The sequence below is a fragment of the Montipora capricornis genome, chromosome 5, assembly GCF_036669925.1.
Source record: "Montipora capricornis isolate CH-2021 chromosome 5, ASM3666992v2, whole genome shotgun sequence".
In the NCBI taxonomy this organism is placed as follows: domain Eukaryota; kingdom Metazoa; phylum Cnidaria; class Anthozoa; order Scleractinia; family Acroporidae; genus Montipora; species Montipora capricornis.
This window is the reverse complement of record NC_090887.1, coordinates 23120566-23135560: the sequence shown is the minus strand read 5'-3', so window position 1 is coordinate 23135560 and position 14995 is coordinate 23120566. Positions and strand designations below refer to the sequence as shown.

Below are 14995 nucleotides of genomic sequence, written 5' to 3'. Positions count from 1 at the left end.
ATGAAAACGTTGGCAGTGAGGAACTTTATCTCTATTATTAGCATATTTCTTGTCGTTTTATGTCAATCAATTTCGTTAGTTCCCAGTCCGTACAGTTGTATTTTTGAATTTAAATTTATCTGTAACTGAATAGCAATCACTTCACTTTTGATGATGAATGTTGTATCATACGAAACGTCAAGTTTATAGAAAGTTATGCAGTTCAAGCAAATATTTGTAACCGCTGTTTACGTTTTATTCCTATTAAAAAGAGTTAGACCGTTTGTCCCTCCACCTACTCTTCATTATATATACAATGCACTAGTTCAATCTCACTTCGACTATTGCAATCCTGTCTGGGGTAATTGTGGTAAAACGTTATTTGACAGGCTACAGAAGCTTCACTTACCCACTCTTCAACAAATTCAAAATACTCAACATATTTAATATTTATAAGTACCAAGTTTCTTTCTTTGTTTTCCTTCACATGTAGCAGCTCTCGCTCTCTCCTCTTTCATCTCTTTTCGTTCTTAACTCTGATTGTCATCAATATCTTACCAGGCAAAACGACAACTTACATCTTCATACTCACAAATATTCTTTTTCTCTTCGGGTACAGGGTCCTCAAATTTGGAATTACATTCCTCTCTCACTTCGTAATTCACTTACTCTTTCTAGTTACAAACATAAACTGCATGAGAGATTATTTTCAATCATTATAAGTTTAAACTAAGTTGAATGCAAAATCTTTTTTCTCCCTTGAAACTCCTTTTTATCACTTTTTGCACACTACCATTATTATGTTTATTTTGCTTTATGTGCAGTAATAATTCCTTTTATGTTGTAATAGTTTGCCCTTTCTCTGTTAATATTGTAATTATTAAATTTTATTCTCATTGTAACTTAGCACCACATTGTAACTCCCTGACCTACGCCATATAAGCCTCTGGCTTTGGCATCTTAATATTGTCAACTTGTGCGTGGAGTACGTATTTATCAATTAAATCAATTGTGTACTTATTTATCAATTAAATCAATTACTCTGCTCTTCAACCGACTGATCTGTGAAAATGGATGCATAACAACGGCACTCACACAATCTGTCTTTAAAGGCTAATATTTAATGGCAATGGATTCAATTTTTTATAGGCTCATAGAAATATTTGAAAAAAATTGTTTGGTGAAATATATGTTCAAGTTGGTGCAAAATAAAATCTCTGACAACGAGTGGACCGCTGAGGTAAAGTAAAGTAATATCGGCTATTCGTCTTTAATTCTATACTTGAACTTCAACTTGGGTCTAATGTTGAGCCTCAAACTTGCTACTCCTTGGGAAAACAAATAAGTTCAATGAAATTTTCCCCTTAAAATTTAGCTTAAGCTTATCATGATTATCGTGGCGTTTGTAATTTCTTGGAGCCTTAGAAAGCACGAATCGTTTGTATTCTTCTTAGCTTTTTTCTTACACATAGCAATTTTACGGTCTCTCCCTGTTTTGTTATCCTACAATACATTAGTTTAAGCAAAACATTCTTAAATTCACGTGGAGTAAAAAGTGCAAAAGTTCTCTCATATCAAAGTAAAGTTAAAGCTTAATGACAGCAACGAGCGAGCTGGGGTCACAGTAGCTGTTATTTTTTTACTTTTTTTGTTGGTAATAACTGCTATTCATTCTCAAAAAAGGTAATTTGAACTTTTCTAGAGCACTAAGCTACTCAAACTGGACTCGATGAGATTAGCCTGCGTACGCAGGCTCCGATGAGATCAACTTTCGTGATCTACACGTCGAGAAAGCATTTAAGTGCTTGACAAAACAACACTGAAACAAGTGCTAATTATGCTTAGTTTCCCCTATACCCCACCCGAAATAAACGACACTGGACCAATCAATGTACATGAAAACTAGGGAGCTGGCCGCTGCACCCGATTATCGCTGCTCGTCAGACCCTCTTTATTGGAAAACGGAAATTACACTCGAAGCGAGAAACATACGGAAATGAGTCTACCGCCCGCCAGGAAAAACCCCTGAGGGGAAACCTGGTCCCTCCCGAAAGCAGATTCAGACTCTATTACAATCTCGAGGGAGTAAGATTGGTAACTACTCGACAACATAAAATTGTGAACGAAAGACCAACGACAACGGAAGTAACGGAAACCGTTAGATAACGTACGTAATGAGACTAAAAGAAATTTGACTGTGCGGGAGCAGCGCCAGACTAGAATGTAACTGTCAAAACCATGTGCTCCTAACTGTCGGCGAACTAGCCTCGTTATCATGGTAACTGTCACTTGTTTAGTGAACCGTGAAGACAATAATTTTCTGCTAATCTGCAAACCGCAGAAAATAGCAAGTTTCCCCTATACCCCACCCGAAATAAACGACACTGCACACGATTAGAATGAAGATAAAGTTAGTAACGGTGTACAGATAAATAAAGTTAAATGCCTAATGCCCTGGAAACTAAGAGACGACTCTCGAGCGAATCTTCGGCGTAGCCGTCTTTAGCCGATTCGGATTTCCATCTACCATGTCGCTTCCAGTGTCGGTCTGGAACTCTGGCATTGGCTGCCTTGGTGGCACCACCCGAGCGAAATGAATGCAGCGAGATATCTGCGCCATTCATAAATTCTTGTAACCTACCAATTATTCTTTCCCGAGCCCTAGAGTAGCTGAGGGGTTTGTTCTGAGTGATAAGCTCACCCCCTGTCTGGGCATGTACTAGAGGTCTAAATAGATAATGGGTACTATGGTCCAAATTGATAGAAGCTACCCTCATGTACCTTTGTAGCTTATGTACTGGACACGTGACTTTGTTCGACCATGTCTATGACGACTTCGTTAACTTTTCTGTACCGAACTGTTAGACTTAAATGGGAATCAAAAATGGCCACGTCCCGAATTTTTAAATTGGCGATCTTGCTGTACCTGAGAAACCCCGAAAACAGTAACAGTGCCATGGAAATGTCTCTACGTACAAGCTTTGATGTGCCAAACAGCATTTTTCAAGGGCATCGCTGGAAACTGATGCTTTTTTGGAGACTGTTTTTGCATGTTCCCTTTATGCCCCTTCGATTAAGCTTTTGAGGAACGTATTTCACATTGGATTTGGTACACCTGCGAGGTCTTGTACCCATTTAAGGGCACAATAACTAGATTGAATAACTGAAGAAGATTTACAAGTGGCAGACAAATGTGCTATGAACAGTGAAACGTCTATAACGGAGGCTGGAAACACATTCAAGCCTAGCAAATTCCACCCAACGTCTTAAATTATAGGTATAGTTCACAACAGTCCCATCAGCTTTAGAATGAAGAGCTGTTTTCTTTAAGTCTGTGAACAAAAAGGAGAATTGGCAATGAATGATAAATGGCAAACAGGCCGATCTAACGGCGCGGTCTTAATAAAGAAGGTATAAAAACCACCTGTGGGTAGATAGGTTATCTATTATGTGGACTGAGTAGCCTCCAGTCCCCCGAATAGGGAATTATACGTGACAATATGCATAGCCATCTGTGTATATCTTTCCAAAATGCACAACTTCAAGTATAGCCGCCTGTAGGCATCCTGAGTTACCCCTAAACACCTATGGGCTAGTTAAGGCCACCTGTGAGGCATTACGGCGGCTGTCAGGTTGATGGGTTCAACAGTTTCGTATGAACCACCTGTGGGCTGACATATTACAACTAATGGTAACTGTAATCTATCAAATGGTGTAACACCACCTGTGGGTATCCTAAATAATGAGCAGATGCGATCAAGTTTGAAGGCACCTTGCGCAAAAACCACAAGGGATTGTACAAAAACCCCTGTTAGAGACCCTTTCTCTGGCAGGTTACCAATTGATATACATTGCAATCAGTCTAAAGGGAAGTTTCTCTCCAGTAAAGAGAGTGTTATGGGATCTCCCTGGCAATGTAGCTGGATGAATCCATTCTGGAATACCGACCCAATCAGTAATGCACTTAGCTAGATGAATGCCATCAGGGCACAAACTGGGCCAGAATGGGGACCCCCTCCATAAAGGAACCACCATAACCCCTCTTGCTCTACAAATTTGATAATGTTTCCATGCTCTGATAATCTGGTTAGGTGGGGGAACAACCGAGTTGTTCTCACCCGCCCAGTTGATGGCATAAGAATCTACCCCTTCGCAATGAGGATTCCAAAAACATGAATTAAACCTAAGACACTTGGTGCTATAACTAGTTGCAAACCTGTCAAATGTAAAGGGGCCCCACATGGTATCAAGCCACTGAAAAATGTTTGGATGTGCGCTCCAGTCGTTCCCATCTGAAATCTTGCTTAAGTAATCGGCTATCTGATTTTGCTCCCTGGGGACCCAGACTGGACAGACTAGTATGTTAAACGTCTTGCTCAACTGTATCACTTCCACTACTTGACCCTGTAGGTCAGGTTTCCTACTACCCCTGGCTACAATACGCACAATATTCTGATTGTCAGTGTACCATTGCAATTTGTGACCATGGAGCTGCTGTCCGATGGCCAGAAGCATGTTGTTTACTGCCTTGAGCTCTCGCCAAGTAGAACTCTTAGCCCTTTCATTCTCTGACCAATGTCCCTGGCATACGAGCCTTTGTTGATTGGAGATTGCGTAACCCCCATACCCCTGGTCGGAGGCATCAGAGTAAACGAAAGTGTCAAAATGTTGCGGTTCTGAGAACATATTCTTACCATTCAGTGATCGCACATTAGTTTTCCAGTATTGCAACTCGGCCATGATGTCAGATGTAATAGGTAAGATAGAGTCCCAATGATTTCTGGTCTCTATTGCATAGTAAATATGTCGGGTGTAGAAATAAACTGTTGAGCCAATTGCTCTGGACATAGAAACTATTTGACCCGCTGCCGCTGCCAACTGTCTGGCAGTCACTTTATTTGAACAAGCCGTAGTGTAAGCCAGGGTTTGTTCTAACCTGGCTACCCGTGTTTCTGCAACATACAATAGATTCTGAGACATATCAAAAACGTGTCCAAGACATGTCTGTTTTTGTGTGGGTTCCCAGAAGCATTTTTCCTCACTAAGTAGGAACCCCAACCTGAGAAGATCTCCCTTGACCTCCTTGGAATCTATAGTAGCCCTATCTAATAAAGGACTGCCACATAATCCATCATCCAGGAACATATACACTTTCTTGCCTGAAGACCTCCAGTGTTAAATATGAATGGCGCTGTGAAAAGCCCGAAAAGCAGTACCCGGAAAACAAAAAATGTGGGTTCCCCGTGGTAAATCCACTGAAAGCCAAGGTAAGTTTGATGATCTGGCAAAATCTCGATATGGTGGTACGCGCTCTTAATGTCAAATGTAAACTAAAAATCTCCAGGGCTCAGCGTGAATAGAGCTGTATCAACATCCTCACACTTGAATTTCTGCCTGTGCAAGTGTGGGTTAACGTGTCGAGGATCCAATACTAATCTTTTCTTGTCACTGTTCCGCGTTGCAACTGAGAGGGGGTTAACTACTAAAGGGGGTGTGCCCATAATTCCGAGATAGCTTGGGTGACAAAAGCCTGGTTGTCCAGAACGGATTGTTATTCTTAAGAATTACGGGTTTGGGTAATGTGGACAAAGGGAGAATATAGCCCGGCTTGATAATTCTAAGCACATGCTCAGGGGGATTGAGGGCTTCCCAAGCCGATATATGGGCCATAAGTCGCCCACCAATACGAGTATGAATAGAGTTTCCTTCTAAAAATTCCTCTTTCCTTGAAAGGGTCCTGTTTTCGTATGACAACTGATCCGATTCCCTCTCTCCCTCGAATAACTCATCACTACACAAATACACATCATCAATGAGCTCAAATTCCAGGATATTCTCACCTAACTTTCGTCCAACGCTCTGTTGTGCTTCGACTGTTGGCACGGTGTTCAGTGGGCATTCCCATGACCGGCCTTGCCACAAGAGAAACAGACCCCTGGTTTTCCTTCCGACCGTGTTAGTGTAAAGGCTAGTGTTGATGTAACTCGGCGGAGAGGGTTGTGGAAAAGGCACCAAAGTCGGGGATACCCAGGTTCGCCCACCAAGGTTGTAAGCTCCTCTCCGCGGCCACAGCGACCCCCGGCCACCAGCATGCGTTTTCTTGGCAGTGCGTGTCTCATTCCATTTTCTCAGGGCTTCTTTCTCGGCCTTCTTGATCTTTTTTGCATCCTCTTCGTCGACGGCGAGTTCATTATCGACGTATTCAGACACGGTTTTCCATCCGTACTTGGATTTATCGGCGAGTAGAATCAGCTTTTGTCTCTGCTCTATTTGCTCTTTACCTTCGTTTAACTTTTTGAGGCAAGTGACATATTTCTTGTCTTTCACGGCGTCCTCCGCTTCTGCGATACAAAGCTGGACTTGTTCGTTATGCTTGAATTGCTGTTCGTGTCCTTTCTTTCGAAAGGACGGGAGTCCTGAAAATTTAATTCGCTTAAGCTCCGTCATTTGCGAGTCGTGTGCTTTGTGGGCGACTTCTTCCAATTCACGCTTCATTTGTCCATTACAGCGGAAAGCTTCGCCAACATAGTCAAAGCAAATTGCTTTGGTTTTGCATTACCTCACGCAGTGATTGGTTGAAATTTCTCGCGCCACTTTTCAACCAATCAGAAGTGAAACCAAAACTAATCGTGGCTAGAGCGTGCACATTTTCTAACGCGTTGTGTCGGCTACGTGTAATTATTATCTTCGTCCTTTTGATTGGCCGAAATAATTACTTTGGTTTTGGTTTTACGACACTCGATTAAAACTCGCTCTACTACCTTCGAGTTTCTTGGCTTAACTCGTACTGGTGTTTTAGTATTGCATTTCCGTAATTAACTCGTGGTGTGGTTTTTAGTTTATACTTTCTTATTTCTAGTATAGGATCTGGTAATTTACCGGCCTCAGGTGTTCTTTTTACTTTTACCGTGTTTCGTTGTTAACGATTGGTCTTGTCCCGCCATGATTAACTTCGTTGCTATTTGATTTATCTCAAAGAAACGTTGTAAATATGCATGAGTGTTTTTTTGGATAAACTTTTATTTTGGCTTTTGCTCATCACACATAGTAATCTACCTCCTGAAGATCGTCAGATGGACAGTGTATATTTGAATTGACGAGGCTTAGATAACCAGAAAACCTAATGGACGAGAATGACCACTCTCTGTACACACATTGGCGCGGAGTGTTTAAAACTCTCTCAAATTGCGATTTCATTTTATTTGTTTTTAATGAGGAGGATTGGGGAAATTTTAGTAAGGGGGATAAGAGAAAAATGTTGAAATCGGTTAGTGTCTCTGTGAATGCCTTTTGTACTCTATTTGAAGGGGTAAAGACTTGTTTCCATATCTCAAAGTGCCCTTGGACGTGAGGTGCCTGGGAATGAAATTAAATCACTGGAATCGGAATGCTAACAGTTAAGCCTAAATATTGTTTTAAGCCTAATTAGGCCTAAGGTCATTTAATGACAACAGGTGACATTAACGATATCTTCCCTATACAAGTTGATAGAGGAATGTCGTCCCTTGAGGGACCGGAGTGGATGTCAGAAACATATTTGAAGATATTTCTCAAATATGAAGGAGAATTATTATGAATGATTTTGAACATCAAAATAGCCAGTTGTCATATTCTCCTGTTTTCTAGTGTTTCCCACTCCAAATCATCTAGAGGTTCTCTGGATCTTATTTCATAATTAGAGAGAGCAATAATTATAGCAGCCCTATTTTGAAGCTGTTGTAGTTTTTCGGATAAGCGTTTTCCTATATACCCCCAGACAAAGCTAAAGTGGTCAAAATAGGGCAAAATCAGTGCTTTATTTATATATAATGTCTCTCGTTGTTAGCGGTAAAGTAGGACTTACGCGCTTTAGTACAGACAAACCTGTTGATATCTTCCGTAGAATCTCTTCGATGTGCAATTTCCATGTCAAGTTTTCATCAATCAGTCTATCTCTGGACGCGCCATCTAACTTTATAGTGAAGTTATCAGAGACTTGAGCAAGTTTGGAGCGGGTACCTATCAACAGATACTTAGTCTTCTTGACATTTAATGTTAATTTATTCACCTCCAACCATGTCTGAGTTTTATAAGTTTAATCAGAGTTCATTTTCATTTGAAGAATGTCAGTTTCTTTTAGGTGCTGACGTTAAGATGGTGTCATGTGCATACATTCTTAGCTTGGGGAATAAATTACAAGATGGGAGATCAGTTATATAAACAATAAATAATAGAGCGCCAAGGATCGACCCTTGTGGAATTCCACATGTTAAACTACAGAAATTTGACATTTCACCAGCAACTAAAATTTTCTGTTTTCGTCCAGTAAGGTAGGATTTAAACCAGGCTAACGCCATAGACTTGACCCCGTAAAACTCGAGTTTCTGAAGTAGGATTGAATGGTTAATGATGTCAAAAGTGTTTTTTTTGGATCCAAGAATATCACACCGTTTAGGAGAGAATTATCAATATTCTCTATCCACTCATTTGGCGCCACTAAAAGGACTGTTTCAATAGAGAACAGAGGCCCTTAAAGCCTGACTGTGAGTCAGTCAGTTTGTTTTCGTTTAGATATGTAGAACGTTGATTGAATACCACCCTTTCGATCAGTTAATTTACTCATAACGGGGAAAACTGAGATTGGCCTGTAGATATTAGGGTCAGCTTTGTTGCCTTCTTTGAAAATTGAATATACTTTGGCATACTTCCATTCATCTGCTAAGATTCCAGTTGATATTGAGAGGTCAACTATGCACATTAAAAATTAAAGAAGGGTAACTATTTGTGCAGGATAAAGGCGGACCGGTACTGATATATTGTTAAGCCCAATGGTTTTATTTATACAGGTAGGCTTTTAATAATACTGAGTATTTCACCACAGGATGTATTTTTGAGACTAAAAGTAGATTCTCTAGAGGCGTAAGATAGTCTGTGCATTTTATGGCTATGTCTGAGATTTTCGAGGCTAAATGTGGTCCAATTTCTTCAAAATGTGTATTTAGGATTCCACTAACATTCTTAGGTATTCATAGATAAAACCATTTATCTCTATTTTGTTAATTGTTGTGCATTTAGACTCGATACCAATCATAGTCTTAATTCCTTTTCAGGTATTCTTGATATTAACAGAATTTTCTTTAACGGAATTGTTGTAGTACTGGACTACTCTTGCTGCTTTATAGTATCGTTAACAGGTTTTTCTGGTGTTTATAGTTATTCCAGTCAGTGTGATTTTGGGATCGTTATGCCAGTTTCTTAAGCTTGTCTCTTTGAAACAGGTTTTTCAAATTTGGAGTGATCCATGGAGCAGAATTACCTCTGACTCCCTTTTTCTTTAAAGGAGAGTGGCTATCGGCAAACTGCATGAAAATCTGTTTTCATGTATCCCATGCTTTGTTTGGGTCATTTTCAGTTTCAAGCAATTACCAGGTTGCAAGTGTAAGACCATTTCTAAAACTGTCTGGAGGTGTGTAATAAATTACGTGTTTCTTGTGTGATCGAACTGCCGGCAAAGTGCACGAAAATTTGTTTTCATGTATCCCATGCTTTGTTTGGGTCACTTTCAGTTTCAAGCAAGTACCAGAGGGGAAGTGCAAGATCATCTCTAAAATTGGCTGGAGGTGTGTCATAAATTATTTGTTTCAGTTGTGTGATCGAACTATCAGCAAAGTGCATGAAAATTTGTTTTCATGTATCCAATGCTTTGTTTGGGTCATTTTTCGTTTCAAGCAAGTACCAGAGGGCAAATGTAAGATCATTTCTAAAATTAGCTTGAGGTGTGTAATATATAGTTTGCTTCTTGTGCGATCGAACTATACTGCCATCCATTCTTTCCTGACACTTCGAGAAAGTAAGTAAATGATGCATCTTCAATTGTTCCTGAACAGAGAAGGTTTTAGTTTTTTTATCACAAAGCAAATGACGAGTAAGAATGTATTGAATATTTCAGCCATAACAAATCCGTAATGTCTGTTTTCTTTAAAGCTAAGCAAGACCAGAGCCTCGTATGTACATCTCTATGCGTTCCCATGCATCAAAACTTTGAAACTCGCAGAAAGAAACCATTAGTTGTTCGGAGCAACTGATGAAACGGTCGTTTAATCTCGATCCGTGTTGAACTGCCTCACTGTTCAGTTGCGCAGTTTGATCACGTATGAAATGACTTCTTGTTCTTCTTACTCCATTTGTTAGTTCTCTTAAGGACTTTACAGTTTTCCTCTCCGGTTCTACTCTTTTAGCGTACTGGGCATAAATGATTTGTGCTATGAAAGTTAAATGTTTTCGCACGAGATAAGGTTTTACCGACGGATTCAATAATGGATAACCACATTTAAATCATGATTGCAGAGTCATTTCTTGTCGTCGAGGACCTCACATCGATGAGCATCGATTTGGTAAGTTGCTCACTGTTACTCATTTCGTAATAACGCGAACAAGTACTTTATGTGTGATAAACCAGTTTTGATTACTTTTTAGTAATTTCGTATTGTTTTCTGTGTACTTTGGATCAAAGTTAGAAGCCATGTCAGAATTTCTTATATGTTTATTTTCCGAAGTAATCACCGTCATTCATGATCAGTTGTAAATGACGCACGCAGATTGTCCACCATCAATATATGGCAAACAATTGGCCATTTGCAATAAACTGGTCACATGACTGATAAGTAGGAGGAGGTGTGGCCCTAAGACGCAGGTGTGGCTCAGTGGATAGGGCGATTGCCTTGAGATCAGGAGGTCCCGGGTTCAAGTCCCGCTCTAACCACTCGTTGAATTTGTCACTGGTAGTCCCTGGTTAAGCTTCTCAGCTGCACTAGTAAATAGCCAACTGGTTTGCCTCCGGCCAGTTGGGATTCTTAAAAGTTGTTGTTGTTGTTGTTGTTCTGTTCTGTCGTTTCGTTGGTTGTGTTTCATTGGCCTTAAAAGCCCCCATGGGGACTGGTCAGTTAAGTATGTATGTATGTATGTATGTATTGTATTGTATTGTATAAGTGGTGAACTTAAACCTCGGACTTAATAAATTTCAGAAGTGAAAACATCGTGTTTGTCTTAGCCAGAATACAAACTTTTCAGAAAAATACCACTTCAGGTAAAGATTATATGACCATTTAAACACTCGAAAATTCCGTACTTCTGTTTACAAACGAAAAGCTTTTGCTCAGTCTTCAGTAAATGTTTTCATAATTACGCGCCACAAACAGAGCTCAGATTCTTACTTCTACCATGGGTAAAATAAGCGAGAATAAAATATGCAAGGGTGGAAATTTTCAGACTTCCGTGTTTCGACAGAAGAATTTTAAAGCGGTTTGAAGATTTAGAAAAATGCAAGGATTTGTATGATCACGTGATGGTCACGTGACGAATTGTAGCAGAAAGGCCTTTTCTCAGGCAAAATGGAACACTCTTATTGGCTGGTTTTTAGTTGGGATTTTACAGTACGCACTATTACCATGGAAACGGTGCGTTTCCGTATTTTTTCTTCTGTCCCGGGAAACAATTCTTATGCAAACATTTGGAGCGAGGAATATTTCATATTGGCTAATTTGAATGGAATCTTAAAGATTTTTCCGAAAGTTGGTATGAAAATTGCAGAATAACTGAACAATAATTTATCAAACGCTTGAAATAGTTTTCACTTTTCAAACACTGTTCATTTTATAAGAAAAAGAAATTTCATAGCTCACTATCTGCGATTTATTAAGGAAAGATCCACGGGAAATTCAGAATCTCGAGAACAAAGTTCAAAACTGGCGCGCAGATTTGAATACTCAGTTCAAATTTCAAAACTACGTCACGCGCGACGTAGCTTCACCGTAAAAAAGCGGAATTTAATTTTTGTGATCACAGTACAATTATCGCAAGCGGAATTTAGTTTTAAATGTAAAAGGTTGCCGTTCAAAGTTCGCTGATAGAAGACAAAGAATACGAACATTCACCAAGCGGTGATGTTTCCGATCGCTCAAAGAAACGATGCCATATAATAAACAACTTACTAACCTCACTTGCACGGGACCCTACTGGGGAATATTGGCCCTCGTTCGTGTTTTTACGGACCTCGCGCTACCACAACCGAAGGCTAAGATTCCGCAGCCATCGCGCTCGGTTAGTAAGAGGTTAGTATTGCTTATCCATTAATTTATTTGCAGCCGGAATCATTATTCCTGCTCTGAAAAGGTTGTAAAGAGGAACATAGCAAGTTAATTAGAAATGCTTGCTTGCTGGGTGTAATAGATTATTTGTTTTGGCGTTTTATTGAACTATTATACTACCCTCTATTCTTTCCTTGCACATCAAGAAAGTAAGTGAATGATTTATTTTGAGGTTCTTTTAATTTACAGTCATTTGATCTCGATCCACGTTGTTTGCGTAGAAATAAATGATTTGTGTTAAGAAAGTTATTTCCCACAAGATAATGTTTTACCCGAGTGGATAACCACATCAAATTAAATTTTTAGGGTTACGAAGCCATTGCTTGACCAAAGAAGTTGCTCTAGATGGTGTTGGTCCCAGTATCTCTCATAGCCTCCCGATAACGGGCTGCTACAGTGTATTTGTATAATTACATAGGTGATAATTGAAAATGCTCGGTGCTGATTGGTTGCCCTTCAGGTGATTATTTAAGCAACAGACCAAAGACCACAACATTCCAAGTGGTTTATCATGCCTATAAACCATAGAAACTTGTGGTCTATTGCTTTTATATAATAATTCAAAAGACGCGCAATTTTCCATGAGTTTACTGGCACAATAAAACATAGCTGATTGACCAATCAGAGGGCGCGCATTGATTTGGTTATTATAAATACGAGATAATCACCCAAATGTTTTTTTTTTTCAATATGGCCGCAAGCCGTTTTGTCGCAGTGACAGACGAAGGAAATGATTGTTTTAAAGAAAATGCCAATTTTTCAAATACTGTAATCACCTATGTTATTAAACTAAAACAATTATTCAAAATACAGTAATCAAACTGAGCTAAGCAAATATGTATGATGGCGCTTAAAGAAAGCAAAAACTGAGTATAAGATCACTTGGAAAATTCTAGGCAGGGCGCGTGCGTATTGTAAGACTACTAAAAGATGTAACTTATGCACACTTGAGAAATATTACATAATTTGCCACCCGAAGCTCGCCACACTTAGCAAAAGGTCAGAGTTAGTTAGCAGCTGCCGGCATGCAGTTAGGTTTTTTACTAAATAACGTGTAATTAAGAACCAAACAATGTGTAAGCAAGTGTGATGAAAAAATGAACGCATAAATACCGCGTTTATGTAAATAGAATCATAAGATCCTGAAGAGTGGGAGCGCCGTGCTCCTACGAAACAAGCTTGTCGATCTGCAATGAAAAAGTAGTCCACTCTTCTCTATATATATAACAAACTCCAACTCCTTTGTTGTTGAGCACTCTCTGAGGGCTAGTATTGGAATTTAAAGTACTGTATATATATATATATATATATATATATATATATATATATATATATATATATATATATAACTGCAGACAGTACTGTTTCGGCCTTCTGGGCCTCATCAGTGCAGTTATGGAATAATTGTTATATATATATATATATGTATATATATATATGATCGCCTTGAGCGTGAAACTCGAGTAACTAGTAACACTTTCCTTCTTACATATATATATATATATATATATGGAAGAAAAAGACAAATAAACTACAAGTTCATCCCTACAAGCCTGTTTCGTGGTCGACCACGAAACAGGCTTGTCTTTTTCTTCTGGTGAATATAACATTTTGGAGGCGCGGCTGCTTAGCCAATCAAGCACTTTTCGTGCCTTTTTATCTTGTTTTAGTCCATTGTTTAATTTTGCACTTTCTTGATATTCATCGCTGAAAATTACACTAAAACAATTATTCGCCTCAGGCTCAGTGATTATCGGTGAATATTCACCTCGACTTTGTCTCGGTGAATATTCACCGATAATCACTGAGCCTGAGGCGAATAATTGTTATATATATATATATATATATATATATATAACAATGTTTTTCTACTCAATATAGTTTCATATGGACTTTAATACAGGTCTGTTTCGTAGACCAACAAGGAGTTGGGCCACTCATCAGTTTAATTCCATCAGTTAAATTCCACCTGAAGTTATATATATATATATATATATATATTATTATTATTATATATCAGTTCACTATCTTTCCGTTTTACACGATTCTCAGCCCCTCCGAGGGCATGAGAAAGAACAAATAGAGGTTTTTTATTTTGAAATATAAACCCGTTCTTATTGATATGAAATTACGTTAATTGCTTGCGCGCGCCTTGAATTACAAAAGCCATTATAATTGTAATTAGAATTACATCTGTGACGTAATAAGTTAATAAACACACTTTCCTATGCCTGAAGAGCCGCAATAGCGGTGAAACACGTAGCGCAAAAGCAAAGAAAAGGAAGACTTTCGTTTTTCATTGATTTTCATATTTATTTGATATATATATATATATATATATATATACATATTTGAATGAAGATTGGCTTACCAACGGTGATGCCGCTTGGAAGAAGGATCCAAAGGATACTACACGCTTGCACTCGAAAATTGTAGTTTGTGTAGAAAGAGTAAACAGCGAACTTCTTCCGTGGCCAAAACTCTTTAATAAACGTTTCGCCCTTCGGGCTTCTTCAGTATAGAGTTACAGGGTTAAAAATACTTTAACCCTGTAACTCTATACTGAAGAAGCCCGAAGGGCGAAACGTTTATTAAAGAGTTTTGGCCACGGAAGAAGTTCGCTGTTTACTCTTTCTACACAAACTATATATATATATATATATATATATAACTTCAGGTGAGTTCCACACTGATAACTCCAGAATAGTGCTCAACAATGATGGAGCGGTAATAACAATGTTTTTCTACTCAATATAGTTTTAGATGGACTTAAATACAGGTCTGTTTCGTAGACCAACAAGGAGTTGGACCACTCATCAGTTAAATTCCATGTACACTGTAGCATCGCTGGGGTTTATATACATCAGTAGCGTGATCGTTACAAGATTCAA

At 38.9% G+C, this 14995-nt stretch overlaps 1 protein-coding gene across 1 annotated transcript; it reads right to left on the bottom strand.

Annotated features, from left to right (window-relative positions):
• Positions 1–3813: 3813 nt before the first annotated feature.
• LOC138048523 (uncharacterized) lies at positions 3814–5124 on the bottom strand. The gene has a single exon (XM_068894705.1). The coding sequence runs from the start codon at positions 5122–5124 to the stop codon at positions 3814–3816; it is 1311 nt and encodes a 436-aa protein (XP_068750806.1).
• Positions 5125–14995: the final 9871 nt, after the last annotated feature.